The sequence below is a fragment of the Lontra canadensis genome, unplaced genomic scaffold (assembly GCF_010015895.1).
Source record: "Lontra canadensis isolate GAN:19392208 unplaced genomic scaffold, GSC_riverotter_1.0 scaffold88, whole genome shotgun sequence".
NCBI classification, from domain to species: Eukaryota; Metazoa; Chordata; class Mammalia; order Carnivora; family Mustelidae; genus Lontra; species Lontra canadensis.
In genome coordinates this window covers 5440094-5457911 of record NW_022631082.1, presented here as the reverse complement: position 1 = coordinate 5457911, position 17818 = coordinate 5440094, and the positions used below count along the sequence as shown (strand labels likewise).

At 55.7% G+C, this 17818-nt stretch overlaps 2 protein-coding genes across 6 annotated transcripts; both read left to right on the top strand.

The window, feature by feature from the left end:
• The first annotated feature begins 996 nt into the window (after positions 1–996).
• S1PR5 (sphingosine-1-phosphate receptor 5) lies at positions 997–4703 on the top strand. 2 transcript variants are annotated; one of them, XM_032883990.1, is made up of 2 exons: positions 997–1032; positions 2759–4703. In XM_032883990.1, exon 2 carries the CDS (start codon positions 2777–2779, stop codon positions 3971–3973), a length of 1197 nt encoding a protein of 398 aa, XP_032739881.1. In that variant the 5' UTR covers positions 997–1032; positions 2759–2776; the 3' UTR covers positions 3974–4703. The 2 variants fall into 2 exon arrangements, with proteins under 2 accessions (XP_032739881.1, XP_032739880.1); XM_032883989.1 differs by lacking the exon at positions 997–1032 and adding an exon at positions 1343–1463.
• A 4996-nt stretch (positions 4704–9699) lies between these two features.
• KEAP1 (kelch like ECH associated protein 1) lies at positions 9700–17351 on the top strand. Of its 4 annotated transcripts, none has more exons than XM_032883987.1 (6): positions 9700–9902; positions 11617–12302; positions 14046–14731; positions 15793–15998; positions 16277–16453; positions 16613–17351. In XM_032883987.1, exons 2-6 carry the CDS (start codon positions 11664–11666, stop codon positions 16777–16779), a joined length of 1875 nt encoding a protein of 624 aa, XP_032739878.1. In that variant the 5' UTR covers positions 9700–9902; positions 11617–11663; the 3' UTR covers positions 16780–17351. The 4 variants fall into 4 exon arrangements, with proteins under 4 accessions (XP_032739878.1, XP_032739875.1, XP_032739877.1 ...); XM_032883984.1 differs by lacking the exon at positions 9700–9902 and adding an exon at positions 10125–10280; XM_032883986.1 differs by lacking the exon at positions 9700–9902 and adding an exon at positions 10125–10280 and having other exon boundaries at positions 11595–12302.
• The last annotated feature ends 467 nt before the right edge of the window (positions 17352–17818 follow it).

Sequence of the window (17818 nt, the reverse complement as noted above, 5' to 3'; positions counted from 1 at the left end):
AGCATCTGGGTGGTCGCACTGCATCTGGGGAATCTTCAGGGCTCATCCCTGATGGCTTGGAAGGCCAGGTTGTAGGGCACCCCCACCCAGGCATTCCCCATCCCCCCACCCTGGCCCCACTGGCTGCACTTGCCCTGTGTGTGTCTTTGGTTGGAGCAAGCAGGAACCTTTCTGTCTCCCCAAGGAACAGTGCGGGTAGAAGCCTCAGGGATCCCCAAGGGGCTACATGGGTCTATGACCAGGCCTGGGTGCCCCTCTCCATCCCTCACCGGGGGGCACCCCCTAATCCTCCCCTCATGGCTGAGTCAAAGGGCAGCCACCAATCCCAGTGCCCCCTTCCCAGCTAGAGCCTCTTGTCTGAGGGTGGGGGAGTCGGGCCTGGCCAGGAAACTCCTGGGAACTGGGAGTGGGGGTGTGGGGCCAGCTGGGACTGGCCCGTTGGAGAAGCGGAAGCCTGGGAGAGGCGTGGGAGAGCGACATAGACAAAGACAGCCAACGACTGAGAGAGACACGAGAGAGACCAGGAGAAAGAGAGACAGACCCCAGATCTGATGAATGAGATACACACACAGAAAGCAACTGTACACTCATTCATTCATTCACTCACTCAGCAGATAACTTACTGGGCCTGGGCTGTGCCCCTGCAGGGGTGGGGCCTGCCTCCATGGGGGCTGACCTTCTGGTGGGGACACAGCCCAGAAACATGTTAAATGAGTAAATCATATCGTTGGGAGCAGTAAGGGTAGCAGAGACCAGGTGTGGGGGAGCCAGAACTTCCTCATTTGGGGAGAAGGAGGTTCCCACCAGAATCCTGCCTTCTCCTGCTCCTCCCCAACTCCCTCTAAGCCAGGTGTGGGAGCGGGGGAGGAGGGGATGGAGAAGGCCCAGCGCCCGGAGCCACCCGAAGGTGACTGCTGGGGTCGGGGAACTGAGGCTATTGTCACCTTGCTGAAGATCTCTCCTAACCTGCGTGCCTGGGGTCCGTCGCCGACGGGGCGTTCTCGGGGTGCATCCCGGAGTCTCAGCTGCAAGGTAGGCGGGAAGTGGGCAGGGACCAGTGTCCAGGCCCCATAGCACAGACGGGACCCCTCTGCTGGGGGCCAGGAAGAGGCTCAGGCTACGGCCGCCCCTGCTGAGAACCTCCCCTTCCCGCTTCTCCCGGTCCTCCCACCGGGACGGAGCGGTCCCTGGGAGCAGTTCAGGCCCGGAGGGGGGAGCCAAGGGCTCGCCGGTGCCAGTCGCCGACGGGGCGCGCTCCGGTGCCGCGGCGGGTGGCACAGGCTGGCAGCCATGGGCTGGGTGCCCGGGCCCCAAGGGGAGGGGGCGACTGCTGGCGACCGCCAGAGGTCCGCGTCGTGGGCCCTCCCCCTCGCCTGCCAGCTCCGGTCCCGCCCCCGGAGCCGCGTCCGCTCACTCTGCTCCGGGCAGAGCAACTGCCGCGGGCGCACGACCAGGGCGCGGGGGTGAGTGTACTGCGCTCGGTCTCCAGGGGCGCGGGGCTCAGTCTGGCCCGCAGGGGATTGCTCTGACCGCTGCCCCGGACCCCTGTTTGTATCTCCCCGGAAGCCTCAGGGGAAGGGGGTTGCGGGGGTGGGAGGGAAGGCGGCGACTCCCGGGCTGGATGCGGGGGCCGGGGTTTGGAAAAGGGGCTCCTGGACTCCCGTGGCCTCGCCTTCTCCGTCTCCCGGCCACACTGCAAGTTTCGCTACTTCAGTCCTGTTTCCAGGGACTCCGAGTCGAGGCGGGAGATGCCGAGGCTGTGAGCTTCTGGCTCTGTGTCCGCATCAGAGCGTCACCCGTGTCTGCACGGATCTGATGCCTCCCTCCCCGCAGTGTGGCTGAGTCCTGACTCCCTGGGTCTGTATTCGCGCCAGGTTCCCCAAGGGCAACCGATGCCAGCCGGGGTGCATTTTTTCCTGCCCTGTGCCAGTAAGTCCGTTTCCCTTCCCAGCCTCGATTTTCTCATCCATTAAGTGGGACTTGCGCGACTGTCTGAGCATTTCTGAAGAGCTGTATTTGTGTTGAAACATGAAAACCTTCGTGTCCCCTTCTTATTCGAGGAACTTTTGAGTCAACGGTTTCCAGTCTGTAAACTGGGACTGAGAGCTGTGAGGGGATTAGAGGATGAAGTCTTGGGCAGGAAGTATTATTACACTGTAATAACACGTGCGCCCCTCTGCAAAAGCCATCTGGATCCTGTCTGCTGCCCTCAGGCTCTGCCTCTCTAAAATGGGAGGGCAGACAACTTTCTCACATAGACTGTGAGGTTCCGGGTTTCCGGGCTGGCTGAGGGTGGAGGCTGTGAAATTGTGGCCTGAACGAGTGGGTGAGACCATCTCTGTGGCTGAATTTGGGTCCCTGTGTGACTCTGGCTATGTTGCTCCGCTCCTGTGTGCATATATTTTCTTGTTTCCCCCATGGGGTGTGACTGTGAGTACAAGTCATTGTCAACGTGTCACTGTATTCGTGTGTGCGTCCTTGTCTGCTTATGATTGAATCTGCCCCTGGATATCCCTGATTATATGTGACTTACTAGTGTCCCTTTCCTGTGGGACTCTGTTCCTGTGTCCCCTCGTGATATTATTAGCGTGTCTTTGTGTCTGCTCCTCTCCATGGCCACCTCCTTTCCATCCCTAACCCCCTTTGAGCCCCGGGGTCAGTGTGGAGTGGTGGGCAGGGCCACCTTCCCCAGGGCTGCGAGCCCCTACCGTGCCCACCTACCTCCCCAGGCCTCACGCTGTCCCTTATCTCTCCGCAGCCTCGGGGCAAGCGGCCCATGGAGTCGGGGCTGCTGCGTCCGGCGCCGGTGAGCGAGGTCATCGTCTTGCATTACAACTACACGGGCAAGCTTCGTGGCGCGCGCTACCAGCCAGGCGCGGGGCTGCGTGCCGACGCCGTCGTGTGCCTGGCGGTGTGCGCCCTCATCGTGCTCGAGAACTTGGCGGTGCTGTTCGTGCTGGGGCGCCACCCGCGCTTCCACGCGCCCATGTTCCTGCTCCTGGGCAGCCTGACGCTGTCCGACCTAATGGCGGGCGCGGCTTATGCCGCCAACATCCTGCTGTCGGGGCCCCTCACGCTGCGCCTGTCGCCCGCGCTCTGGTTCGCCCGTGAAGGTGGCGTCTTCGTGGCGCTCGCCGCGTCCGTGCTGAGCCTCCTGGCCATCGCGCTCGAGCGCCGCCTCACCATGGCCCGCCGAGGACCCGCGCCCGCCGCGCGTCGGGGCCGCTCGCTGGCCATGGCGGCCGCCGCCTGGGGCGTGTCGCTGCTGCTCGGACTGCTGCCGGCGCTCGGCTGGAATTGTCTGGGCCGCCTGGACACCTGCTCCACCATCCTGCCGCTCTACGCCAAGGCCTACGTGCTCTTCTGCGTGCTCGCCTTCCTCGGCATCCTGGCCGCCATCTGCGCGCTCTACGCGCACATCTACTGCCAGGTGCGCGCCAACGCGCGGCGCCTTCGGGGACGCCCGGGGACCGCGAGGGGCGCCCCGGGCCGCGCACGCCGCACGCCGCGCTCGCTGGCGCTGTTGCGCACGCTCAGCGTGGTGCTCCTGGCCTTCGTGGCGTGCTGGGGCCCCCTCTTCCTGCTGCTCTTGCTCGACGTGGCGTGCCCCGCGCGCGCCTGCCCCGTGCTCTTGCAGGCCGACCCCTTCCTGGGCCTGGCCATGGCCAACTCGCTCCTGAACCCCATCATTTACACGCTCACCAACCGAGACCTGCGCTTCGCTCTCTTGCGCCTGGTCTGCTGCGGCCGCCGCCCCTGCCACAGAGGGCAGGACGCCTCCCAGGGCTCCGGGAGCCCCGCTGGGGCTTCGGAAGGCCTGAACCGCTGGCTGCCCCCTGGCTTGGATGGCAGCTCCAGCCGCTCCGAGCGCTCGTCCCCGCAGCGGGACGGGCTGGACACGAGCGTCTCCGCTGGCGGCCCTGGGGCGCCCATAACCTCCCGGACCCTGGTACCTGCACCGGCCGCCGACTGATGCCCTTTGGCCTGCCGTTACCCTCCCTCAGGGCCGTTTGGCAGACTTTTTCTTTTTAAATAAGGAATTGGTAGGAAAAGCAGCTGAAGATGGTGGCGGCAGAAGAGACAAAGGGAAACGTGTTTTATTTATGCTAAACCTCAGAGCAGTAAGTGAAACACAAAAATCAGCGGCCCTCGTGGCATTGACATCCTGATGGGGAACACAGGCAATAACAGAGTGAAGAAATCATGGAGGGAATTGCAGCTACAATACAGTGATGCCATCCATGGTGGTCAGGGGATGCTCCGCTGCAGAAGTGTGACATATACCGTAAGCTGAGCCGTCATTGCCCTGGGAACACTTGAAAGAAGAGCGTTGCAGGGTGAGGGAACAGCAGTGCAAAGGTCCTGAGGCCAGAACATGCCTGTGCCTTCTCAGAAAAGCAAAGATCTCCTCGTGGCTGGAGCAACAACGGAGGGGGGGTGGTGGGAGGAAACAAAGGCAGGAATATGATGGGGCAGAGTGGGCAGAGCCTTGTGGGCTCCGTGGAGGACTTTGCTTTTACTCTGAGTGAAGTGGGAGGCAGATGTTGGACTTGATTTGCTTGAGATGTTCACAGATCTCTGTAAGGGGGAAGGTCGAAGCTAGAACAAGGTGAAAGTGCCTGCACTGGCCCAGAGGAGCAACGATAGGGGCTCAGGCTATGTGGACAGAATTACTGAGGAATTGAGTGTAGGCATGAGATAAAAGAATCTCGTTTAGAGGAGGGAATGTTAAAGACACGGCACCCTAAACTAAAATTTGACTGTGGAAGACAGCCAGTTCCTATCTGAAACAAGATTTCTTTGAGTGTGGTGTCATATCATAAAAAAATTAAAAACCTAATAAAATAATAAGAACAATTACAGCTTACTGTGCAGGGCCAGTCATCCCCACAGTGGTAGGCCCAGGACACACCTTTTCCTCGCCCTTACTGCAACTTTGCAAGGTAGCTTTCCTCACCCGGATTTGACACATGAGCAGTGAGTACCTGGCCCAGTGTGGAAGCCAGTATACTAGTCCAGATCGCCAGACTCCCAGGCCCTAAGGGGGGCAGGCCTAGATTAGTGTCTGGCTTCTTCAGAGAGGCATGGCAAGGGCAGACGCTCCCTCCCTGAGTGGTCTGCATTCTTGTCTGGGGGCGATACCAGGGGCCTGTTTGTGCCCATAAAAGGCTCCAGGCATGCTGGCTCTGGGTACCAGCTGTCCCTAGACGCATTCCTGACCCCAGTGCCGCATTGCGGCCCGGGGGAGGGGCAGGGGGCTTTGGGCTCAAAGTACCGCGCGGCGCCACTTGCCGGGAGACCCGAGTAACTGCAGGCAGCCGCAAAGACCCTAGTGTGTTTTGGGGGCCACGGACTCACCCTGGGGGCCCGAGTGTCCATTGGCCACGCTCAGGTAGTCCCTGCGGGCCACATGCACGGGAAACCAACCTATTTCCTGGAACACAAACACACTGAAACTGGGACGCTCCCAGGACTAGACCTAATTTCCCACTGGGCCTGGTGCCCCTGACCCCAGGCTCCTTTATCGTCTAAGGGAACCTGAAGCTCACTCCATTGTTTGGTTGTTTGATAGGATGATAGTAAAGGGATTTAGTCTCTTGTTCACATTTTACACAATTTGAAAAGCACCAGTTCCCCTTGTAGGATGTGATCGCTGTGGGGAATCCTTGGAAATTTCCAGAGCTATTCTGTGGATTAACGAGCTGACAGGTAAACACTTCTCTCTTTTTTTTTATATACAATTTTAGCACTGCTTTGCATCTTGCTTTTTCACTTAGTAGTATATCTTGGAAACTGTTGCACACCCACAGATTTTGTACCGTCTTGCCCTCTTAATTGGCTCAGGCTGTCATAACAGACACCATTACCTGAGCAGTTGAAACAGCAGAGACTTACTTCTCACGGTTCTGGGGTTTGAAGTCCAAGACGAGCACACCAACCTTATTTAGTGCGAGTGAGGACTCTCTTCCTGGCTTGCACATGGCTACCTTCCTGCTGTGTCCTCTCTTGGCATAGAGAAATCAAGAAGCTCTCTGGTGTCTCTTCTTATAAGGGCTCAAATCCCATCATGGGGCCCCACCATGAATGGCCTCATCCTCCCCAAAGACCCATCTCCAAATACCATCCTGTTGGGTGTTAGGGATTCAACATATATTTCTTGTGGGGGAGGAAGGGGGCTGACAATTCGATCCATAGCACTAAATTTTTTTTTTTAACTTTTAAAAAATTTTTTAAATTTGTAAAAGATTTTATTTATTTATTTGCAAACAGAGAGAGAGATCACAAGTAGGCAGAGAGGAAGGCAGAGACAGAGAGGGAAGCAGGCTCCCTGCTGAGCAGAGAGCCTGACACAGGGCTCAGTCCCAGGAACATGAGATCATGACCTGAGCTGAAAGGAAGAGGCTTAACCCACTGAGGCACCCAGGCGCCCCCCAATTTTTTTTTAATCGAGATAACATCCATAAGACAAATGTCTTAATCCCTTTCACTGGCTGCATAATATTTCACAGTGGGGTTGTGCCCACAACAAATCACATCAGGATCCTATGGAGTGCCGTGGGGGTTGAGTTCAAGCCTTTGCCTTTATACACAGTACTGCGGTACATCCTCTTGCACGTGTGCAAGTGTACCTTGGATAAATCTCTGCAAGTGGCATCGCTGGGTCACAGGGTCTGTAGGTTTGATTTTGAGGCATGAAAGTGCTTCAAACACATTCTGGGAAGGTGCTGGTTGCCTTAGAGCTGGGGGCCGCTCTGCGTATTCGCTGACTGTGCTATGGCGCCCCTGCTGGAGAATCCTGGAACTGCAGCTTCACTCAACAGCACCCCCTTCCACCCTCTGGCTTGGATTTAATCCTAGACTGAGTAGAGATCTTGAATCTTTAAAATGCACTCCTAAGGCTGGCAGAATCTTTTCTTAGACCAACAGCTTTTTAGCCTGGCATTTCCTTCGATTATTCGCCTAGTTTTCATTTAGATGGACTCCTTTTTTTTCTTTTAAAGAAGATTTAATATAGAGCATCTTTAGGAAACAGATTTCCCAAGTGCAGTTGAAATTTGGGTCAGTTTATCATCTAGCTTTTCAGGAATGAATGTATATCACATATGGCAAGAATTATTCCTATGAGATACTTGTTTTTTAAGATTTTTGTGAAGCCATTTCATTAGAAAACTGTAAGTGTTGAATCCTTGATTATGTCTCTTCAAAGATATATAGTCTTTCTTTAAAAAAAAAATTAGGGGGCGCCTGGGTTACTCAGTGGGTTGGGCCTCTGCATGGTCTCTGGGGCCTGGGATGAAGGCCCACCGGGGCTCTCTGCTCCACGGGGAGCCCGCTTCCCCGTCTCTCTCTGCCTGCCTCTCTGCCCACTTGTGATTCCGCTGTCAAATAAATAAATAAATCTAAAAAAAAAAAATTAGGGGCTCCTGGGTGGCTCAATTAGTAAAGCCTCGGACTCTTGATTTCAGCTCAGGTCATGATCTCAGGGCCGTGAGATGGAGCCCCACATTGGCCTTCTCCGTGATCATGGAGCCTGCTTAAGATCCTCTCGGGGTGGCTCAGTCATTGAGTGTCTGCTTCCGCTCAGGTCACGATGCCAGTGTCCTCGGATTGAGCCTGGCATCAGGCTCCCTGCTCAGTGGGGAGCCTGCTTCTCCCTCTCTTGCATCCCCTGCTTGTGTTCCCTCTCTTGATGTTTCTCTGTCAAGTAAATAAATAAAATCTAAAAAAAAAAAAAAAATCTTTCCCTTTGACCCTTCCCCCACTCATGCTCCAAAAATTAAAAAAAAAAAATTATTTTGATTCCATTGTAGTTACCATACAGTGTTGTATTAGTTTCAGGTGTTCAATATAGTGATTCAATAATTCTATACATTACTCAGTGCTCATCATGGTAAATGTACTCTTAATTAACCCCTTTCACCTATTCCACTCATCCCCCACCCACTTGCTCTTTGGTAACCAGCACTTTGTTCTCTATAGTTAAGAGTCTGTTTGCAGATTGTCTCTCTCTTTTTTTTCTTCTTATTTTTTTTAAGATAGGGAGGAGGGAGGGGCAGAGGGAGAGGGAGGAAGAATCTTTTCTTCCTCCCATTCTCTCAAATATTTTATTTATTTATTTGACCGACAGAGATCACAAGTAGGCAGAGAGGCAGGCGGGGGGGGGGCAGGATCCCCGCTGAGAGGGATTCCAGATGTGGGGCTCAATCCCAGAACCCTGAGATCTTGACCTGAGCCAAAGACAAAGGCTTAACCCACTGAGCCACCCAGGTGCCCCAAGGGAGAAAGAACCTTAAGCAGGCTCCTCCTCCAGCATGGAGCCTATTCTGGGGCTCATCTGACAACCCTGAGATCTTGACCTAAACTGAAATCAACTGAGGCGCCCAGGTTTCTGTTTGTTTGTTTGTTTGTTTGTTTCTTAAGTTCCACACATGAGTGAAATCATATGGTATTCATCTTTCTCTGATTGGCTTATTTTGCTTGGCATTATACCCCCAGCTCCATCCATGTTGTTGCAAATGGCAATATTTTATTCGTTTTTATGGTTGAATAATATTATAAGTATATGCCAAATCTTTACCCATTCGTCTGTAGACGGACACTTAGGCTGCTTCCATAGTTTGGCGTAGATGGGCTCTTTTGTCTATTTATTTTTCTATTTTTTTAAAAGATTTTATTTATTTATTTGACAGAGATCACAAATAGGCAGAGAGGCAAGCAGAGAGAGAGGAAAGGAAGCAGGCTCCCTGCTGAGCAGAGAGAGTCGGATGCGATGCGGGGCTCTATCCCAGGACTCTGGGATCATGACCTGAGCAGAAGGAAGAGGCTTTAACGCACTGAGCCACCCAGTGGCGCTCCTAGATGAGCTCTTTTAAAAATAAGTACATTTAAAAATTAACTTTATAAAATCAGTATAAATGGCAAATCAATAGTATCTCTTGCAGTGAAAAATAACAATTGTTCCTATGTCCTCCGGATCCCCTAGCCGGTAGGTGCTAATATTATTACCACTTTACAGGGAGAAAACTGAAGCATAGACAGGTCGAGTTAGAGTCCTGTCCCTACAGGGCTAGAGAATGGGAGAGCCGGGCTTCAGACCCCGGTAGGCGAGGTTCATGCGCCTCTAGATTGGAGAGAACTAAAAAATTAAGACAAGGAAAAGCCAAGCAGGTATCCTGCGACCTTTGGACCGTGAGGCCTGAACTGTGTGGGGTTAAAGGGAGAAGAGCGGGAACGCCTGGGTGGCTGAGTCAGTTAAGCATCTGCGTTGGGCTCAGGTCATGATCTCAGGGTCCTGGGATGGAGTCTGGCATTGGGATCCTTGCTCAGCGGGGAGCCTGCTTCTCCCTCTGCCGGCCGCTCCCCCTGCTTCTGCTCTCTCTGACAGAGATAAATAAAATATTTTTTAAAAGGCGGGGGAGGGGGGAGGAAAGTGGGTCGGAGAGAGGAGTCATGCGCTGAGATGACGAAATCTAGCGGGTGGAAGGGACAGTGCGAAGTGGGGACAGACCGGACCGCCCCCCCACACCCCACTCCAACCCGCGGCCTTGCGCCCTCGCCCACTCTTTGCCCAGGGGTGCCGGGCACCTGCGGGAAGGGCGGGGAATCGCGCCTCCTTCCCCACCGCGCCTCTCCGCCCTCTCCCCGCCTCTTTCCCGGCCGGAGGCCGCCCCCCACCCCCCGACGTCCAAGACCCCGCAGGCCTCGCCGCCCCAGGGCCAAGGTTCCCCGACGGCTGACGCGCCATAGCGAAAGTTAAGCGGGAGCCGCTCCCGGCCGGGACGCGGACCCTCGGGTTTCCCGGAAGCTCTGCGCGCGGGTGGCACCACTGTGCCCGGAGCCGCCTTGGGGCCCCGGGCATCCCCACCCCGCGGCAAGAGCTAGAAGGCTACAAGGCGGCCGAGGTGAGCTCGCCGGCCGCTAGGGCTGTCCACCGATCTCCAGTGCAGGCAGGGGCGCACCGGGCCTCGAACCCGAGGGTCTGATTCCCAGCGGCTCGGACCACGCGGCTGGGTGTGCACCGCGCCGCAAAGACAGCCAGAGTGGTCGCCGCGCGGGGGCAGCGCAGCTTGGTGACTGGCGGCGGGGGCGGGGGGAGCAGCCCTTCTGCCCTCCCAGCCGCGGGAGGCCGGGGGCCGCGGGGACTTTTATTCTGACACGGCCGGCGCCCGGCTCTGCTTAGTCATGGTGACCTGCGCGCGCTCCACGCCTCCCCCCGGCGCAGCGATGGAGGCGCCCGGGACTGGGCGACGGAGGCGGAGCTCGCGCGCGGCCATGGCGGGGTGAGTGAGGCGGCCTGCGCCCGGGCTGTGCGAACGGCGGGCCGGGAGTGCCCCGGGGGTCGGGGAACGGGGCGCCACGGGTCCGGTGGCCATGGGGTTCCCGCGGCCTCGCGGAGGGCCAGGAGGGCGCGGCTCGAGTCCTCGGCTTTTGTTGGACGGCGCGACCCGAGGGGTGGCCCAGGAGCTACGCACGCCGGGCGAGAGGCCCAGGGAGTGCCCCTCGGACCGAGGGCCCGGGAGTCCGGCGCGCTGGGGAGTTGGTCTGCGCCCTGGGGTTGGCAGTGAAAAGGCCGCACGGCAGGGGTCACTTCCTCCCTTCTCCAGGCCTTGGTGGCGGCTCTGGCAGGACATGCGCAGTCTCCCACTGATCGCTTGGTGGGGGAGAAGTGCCCAGTGTCCTAGGGGTATCGTTGACCGACTGGGCAGAGACCAAGAGGCAGGACAGGGGCCTCGGCCGGGGAGAGGCGGCCAAGCGGCGCCCTGGGCCCGGTGGAGGAGGGTGCTGTGGCAGGCACAGTGAAGTGGGCAGCCAGCCAGCCGCTCGCTTACTGACCCCTGGGCAGTGCCAGGCCCCAGGCAGGACGTGGGGGAGGCACATGGGAGGGTGGGCACAGCCTTGACCTACACAGGGCTCCCTGCCTTCAGAAGCCCTGCCCCTGAGGGCCAGAGGCATGGGCCATCCCTCAACAAGCAAGCAGTGGAGGTCATTACGGTTTCTGACAAGTGCTGTGGTGGAAATGAAATACGGAGGGGATGACTCTGCTGTGAGTCCGGGAAAGATCAGTGGAGAACCTGGGGGGCCTCTTGCAAATCCCGGTCTTCTCAAAGGGGATCTTTCAAAACACAGCTACTGCCATGGCCCTCCAGACTCCACAGGTTTCATGGAAACCTGTGTATCTCTCATTACACTTCTCTCTGACTCTCCAGATAGGCTCTCTCGTTCTGCCTCTGAGCCTTTGAACTTGCCATTCCCTTTGCCTGGAAAACCCCTTTCACATGTACATCCTACTTGTCTCAGCTCTAACACAGCCCTGGACTACCCGATTTAATGTATATAGGGTAGGACACTGCAAGAGTTTCATTTTATTCTTCATGCCACAGGGAGTTGTGGGGGAGGATTCTGAGCCAGGGTTGGGGGGGGTGCAGATATCGTCCGACCTGTGTTTTAGGATGGACTCTTGGGCTCTGAGGCCATGTGGTAGTTAGTGAGCACAAATGGATATTGCTTCATCTGGGCTTGGGAAGGAAAACTGGTCTAGGAGTCGCTTTATCTGTAAAAAAAAAGGAGGCCTGACCCCCAGGCCCTTCCCCCAGCCCTGTGCTCTCCCTCCTCCAGGCCTCTGAGTGCCAGTGGTGGTGTTGTCCCTTGTCACCTGGAACCCCATGCAGCTGGAACCCAGGCCTAGCGGGGCTGGGGCCCGCACCCGATTCCTTCCCCTGAGGTCACAGCGCCCTGAGGGGGCAGGGGACACGGTGATGTACGCCTCCACCGAGTGCAAAGCCGAGGTGACGCCCTCCCAGCACGGCAACCGCACCTTCAGCTACACGCTGGAGGACCACACCAAGCAGGCCTTCGGCATTATGAACGAGCTGCGGCTCAGCCAGCAGCTGTGTGATGTCACACTGCAGGTGAAATACGAGGACGCGCCAGCTGCCCAGTTCATGGCTCACAAGGTGGTGCTGGCCTCATCTAGCCCCGTCTTCAAGGCCATGTTCACCAATGGGCTACGGGAGCAGGGCATGGAGGTGGTGTCCATTGAGGGCATCCACCCCAAGGTCATGGAGCGCCTCATTGAGTTTGCCTACACGGCCTCCATCTCCATGGGTGAGAAGTGCGTGCTCCACGTGATGAACGGTGCCGTCATGTACCAGATCGACAGCGTCGTCCGCGCCTGCAGCGACTTCCTCGTGCAGCAGCTGGACCCCAGCAACGCCATTGGCATTGCCAACTTCGCTGAGCAGATCGGCTGTGCCGAGCTGCACCAGCGCGCCCGCGAATACATCTATATGCACTTCGGAGAGGTGAGTCGCCGGAGGAGACTTGGGGCCTGGGCTTGGGGGTGGCATCAGAAGGACCAGGGACAGATGGATGGACATCCCTGCCTTCCCTTGAGATGTGAAGAGTCAGGTCAGGTTGCTGGAGAAAAATTGGGTTTTGAGGTCCTAGTCTATATGTCAGGGGTGACTCTGGGAAACAGCTGAGGAAAGTGAGAACTTTCTGGGTCTGTCTCTGGGCTCCCCGACTTCTCTGGGGCCAAGAGTAGGGACAGGGTGCAGTGAATGCTGACAACTGCTCAACCCTGGGGTGCGCTAAAGAGGGCCTGGTGTTTCAGGCGGTTTGCAGATACTGAACACCCATGACATGCTGCCTACCTCACATGTGACCCTTAGACATGTTTCCTCTGGTCCACGCAGTGTTGTCCTTACACTGTTGTTGGTTTCATTTTCGTTTTTAAGTGGAGGAAGTTGTGAGCAGAAAATAAACGATTCCTTGTAAAATCGCAATGATGAGCCCAGATTCGTGGGTGGCGGGCACTAGAGGTTGTGCCCTTGGGGATGACGATAATAATAAGTGTTTGTTGAGCACTTGCTGTGGGCCTACCCCTGTTCTAAGTGATTTCCATTCTTTAAATCATTGGATTTTCCCCACTATCCTATGAGGAAGCACCACCCTTAGCTGTGGCCCAACAAGGCTGTACCCCAGGCCCTGTGCCTTAGGGAGTCCCATGCTTTAGAGGGCCCTCCTGGAAATTTTCAAAGTCCTCCTCCAGTGGCTGGGATCAGCTGAGGTAGATACTGTCCTGGTTTCTGTTTCTCTCCTTAAGGGCTGATGTTCTCCTTCCCTCTACCCCATGTGTGGGGTTGACCAGATGCCCTGAGGAGGCTGGCAGTAGTCCTAGGGCCCCTGGCTTCCAGAAAGGTGGTCTGTGAGCTGGGCTTTTCCGCAGGCCTGTGCGGTGTTTCTTTAAAGGGATTGCGTGGGCTTGGGGTACCAGAGTGTTGGTGACCTGCTGATGAGGGGTGGCTGAAATTATTTATATAGACTGGTGCCTGACAAGAAATATTTGCCTGGGGCCCTATATGCCCTAGGAGTAGCCCAGCTGTGAGGTAGCTAATAGAGGAGGAAAACCAAGGCACGGAGCATTGCCCAAGATCACCTAGTTAGAAAGAGGGGGCCAAGTTGCAGCTCAGCCTTCTTTCTTTAGAGCCTACACTTTTTCTAGAATATTCTGTGGCTATTATTTTTTCCTTTTTAGTCAATCTGCCCTTTTGAAAAATTAATTTCGTTTAAAAAGTAACAATTGGGGCACCTGGGTGGCTCAGTGGGTTAAGCCTCTGCCTTCGGCTGGGGTCATGATCTCAGGGTTCTGGGATCCAGCGGGCTTTCTCCTCAGCAGGGGGCCTGCTTCTCCCCCACTCCTGCCTGCCTCTCTGCCTGTTTGTGATCTCTGTCTGTCAAATAAATAAAATCTTTTAAAAATTAAAAAAAAGAAAAGAGAAGGTAACAATCTTGTAGTTCAAGCACAAAATGATACAAAAAGGTACAAAGTACATTGTGTCTTTGCGCATTTGCCTGAGTACTTAGGTAGTATATGCCTGGCGTGGAGTATTAACTCTAATCTTCACAAGCTATGAGGTTCACACTATTTGAATCCCCGTTTTACAAAATAGGAAACTGAGATTGTGAGAGGCAGGTTGAGTGACTTGTCCGCAATCATACTGCCGTCAAGGGGAGTCAGCCTGTCACAGTAATGCCCTCCGCAGGTGGCCAAGCAAGAGGAGTTCTTCAACCTGTCCCATTGCCAGCTGGTGACACTCATCAGCCGAGACGATCTGAACGTGCGCTGCGAGTCCGAGGTCTTCCATGCCTGCATCAACTGGGTCAAGTATGACTGCGAGCAGCGGCGCTTCTACGTGCAGGCTCTGCTCCGTGCTGTGCGCTGCCACTCGCTCACACCCCACTTCCTGCAGATGCAGCTGCAGAAGTGTGAGATCTTGCAATCGGACTCCCGCTGCAAGGACTACCTGGTCAAGATCTTCCAGGAGCTCACCTTGCATAAGCCCACGCAGGTGATGCCCTGTCGGGCGCCCAAAGTCGGCCGGCTCATCTACACTGCTGGTGGCTACTTCCGCCAGTCACTCAGCTACCTGGAGGCCTACAACCCCAGTGATGGCACCTGGCTCCGACTGGCAGACCTGCAGGTGCCTCGTAGCGGCCTGGCCGGCTGCGTCGTGGGTGGGCTGCTGTATGCTGTGGGCGGCCGGAACAACTCGCCCGACGGCAACACCGACTCCAATGCCCTGGACTGCTATAACCCCATGACCAACCAGTGGTCGCCCTGTGCCCCCATGAGTGTACCGCGCAATCGGATCGGGGTTGGGGTCATCGATGGCCACATCTATGCTGTTGGTGGCTCCCATGGCTGCATCCACCACAACAGTGTGGAGAGGTGAGTGGCAGGGCCCAGAGGGGTGAGCTCTGAGGTTCCCATTGCTAACAGGTCCTAACCCACTGGGATTTGGGGATTCCCCCTATTGTTAGGTGCCTGTCTCTGCACTCTGCCTTCAGGGAGTGGAAGCCTCAGGTGAAGCTAAATCCATGGGAGATTTGTGGTCAGTGACGTTGGATGATGTGTCTGGGCCTGGGAATTGCTTACAGGGCTGTCACAAACCCATACAACTCCTGTAGATTTGGAAGGAGTTCTATCAGTTTGAGGTTGTTGTAAAATGCTAATTTTATTACAGCATGACACCTTACTGCCATCTGCCCCCAAACTGCTGTAATAAACGGATATATGAGGTCTTCTATGTGGAAGGTGACCCCTTGTGCAGTGCACAACCTGCACAACTGCACGGTGACCCTGTGTTAAGAGGCTGAGAAGTTTTGACTTTCAACTTTTGCACAGTCAGTCCTTCGCCTTCTCCTCTTCTAGAAGCATGATCCAGGATACAGTTCTCAGCTGGAGAGCTTGTTAAAACAAACTTCCTAGCCCACTGCTAGAGATCTGGCATTGGTGGATTTGGAGTGGGACTAGGGAATGGGAATTTTAAACAAACAGCACACTTTGACAGAAACCATCCTGGGTGGTAGCCTAGTTGTTAGAATTAGGATTCTGATGTCCTAGAAGCCTGGGTCAGACCCCCAGCCCTACCTCCATGGTGACCCGGGACATGCCATTTCATCCCTCTGTGCTTCTGTCTTGTCATCTGAAGGTGATGGGGAAGTGGGAGATGATAATGAGGACCACCTGTCCAACAGGCTAAGAGGGTTTTGGGGGAGCTAACAACACGCAGCATGGGGCCTGGCAGTGGTGTATGGTAGAACCACCCTCAGCGTCCAGCAGATGTGCAGGTAACCTTGAGCAGATGATGGCTGTGAACGTGTTTCCTCAGAGACACGCTATGAGGAGTAAAGAGTTCAAGTGTATAAAGAACAGGCGGCATGTCGGGGCATAGTGTTCCATACGGGTCAGCTATGATCTCCATTGTCATTGTTATTATGCCCTTGCAGGTATGAGCCAGAGCGGGACGAGTGGCACTTGGTGGCCCCAATGCTGACTCGAAGGATTGGGGTGGGGGTGGCTGTCCTCAACCGTTTGCTCTATGCCGTCGGGGGCTTCGATGGAACAAACCGCCTCAACTCAGCCGAGTGTTACTACCCAGAGAGAGATGAGTGGCGAATGATCACACCCATGAACACCATCCGAAGTGGGGCAGGTGGGTGGGGGCTGCCGGGAAGGGAGCGTGGAGGATCCCCCCACCCCACCCCGGGGAGTGAAACTCGGCAAGGCCTGGGGGAGGCTTCCTGTTTCAGTCTTAAACTCTGTGGCACACCCAGGAGAGCTAGATCCCGACCGTCTGAGCTCTTCTCTTCCAGCTGTGTTTCTGAAGGGTGCCCTGGAAGAGGGGAGAGGGGAGGGCGCCCCCAAGAAGGCGGTGCCTGGGGCTCCCAGCGCCAGGCCCTGGAGTCACTCTCTTTGCATGGTACGGTTTAGGAGTCTGTGTCTTGCACAACTGTATCTACGCTGCGGGGGGCTACGATGGTCAGGACCAGCTGAACAGCGTGGAGCGCTATGACGTCGAGACAGAAACGTGGACTTTTGTAGCTCCCATGAAGCATCGGCGAAGCGCCCTGGGGATTACTGTGCACCAGGGCAGGATCTACGTTCTCGGTGAGGCCCTGGGGGCGGGGACCTGGGTGGAGAAGCCCGATTAACCCCATCTTTGGGGTCAGGCTCAGATCCCTGTAGGAGAGCTTCTTGCAGTTCCTTCTCCCTCTTTCTTTCCTCTGCCCTCAGAGGGGGTGACTGTCTCCTCTGCTCTCCCTACAGGAGGCTACGATGGTCACACGTTCTTGGACAGTGTGGAGTGTTACGACCCAGACGCAGACACGTGGAGTGAGGTGACCCACATGACATCTGGCCGGAGCGGGGTGGGTGTTGCTGTCACCATGGAACCCTGCCGGAAGCAGATCGACCAGCAGAACTGTACCTGTTGAGCCACTTGTGTTTCTTGGGCAAAAAGATGGTCTGATCGAGAGTATTGTCGGTTTTGTACAAAAACAGGGACAAAAGAAAAGGCAGCAGTGCAAATGCTTATCCTCCAAGATGGGAGGCTGAGATGCCTCAGTGTTCAGATGACAACTAGAAAGAAAAGAAGGCCACAGCAGAAACCCATGAGCCTGTCAGAGTTGTCCCAGGAATGTCCAAGAGAGCCTTCCTGGGAGGGGGGTGCATGAAGGGCAGGCCTCCAGGAGAGAGGCCTCTGCACCCACTACCCTGAGAGTAGGCCTGGGTCCCAAATCAGTAGCCGCCATCTCCCTTTGGGGTGAAAACAGGTGCTGAGGTCAGGCAGGGTTTTTGTTCCTTGTGTCTTTGTGGTTGGTTCCTGGAGGCCTGGGAAGGAGCCAGCTGAGGCCTCTGGGGTGAGGCTCCTGTGGAGGTGTGGACCCCAGGGATGGGCCTGTACATAGACACCACTGGATATCTCTGCCCTGGACAGTCATTTTGTTGATAAGTAACCCTATAACTTTCCAATGAAAATAAAGAACAAACTAACTAGTGTCTTCCACCCGGGCTCTCAGCTGGAGATCTCAAACCTGGGGACAGAAAGGACTCTTCGGAAACGTACTCAAGTCTTTGATTTTGAGTTTGAATTTGAAACCAGTTCGTTATCTCTGCCCGTGGCATCTTGACATGTAGGGCATCTGTCTCCCCATAGGCAAGCCACACAGGGCTCACTTTGTCACATAGGGCTGCTTTGAAGACAATGACCTAACTCCTTGACACCTCTCTTTTAGGTCTCCCTGGAGTTCTATTTTCAGGCAAACCATCCCCAACATGCCTTTCAAATTGGTGAAAATCTATCCGGTCATTTTTATGTGCTTCAGTTGCACAGACTGAGCCTTTTATTTAGGTGCCTGGGTATTAAAAGGACAAAAGGGGCTCTTGGGGATTTTCTTAGGCAGAGGGCTCGCTAGAACCTGGTCTCCTCTTCGGAACAATCCCTGTAAAGGCGATATACGGCCTGGCTCTCTC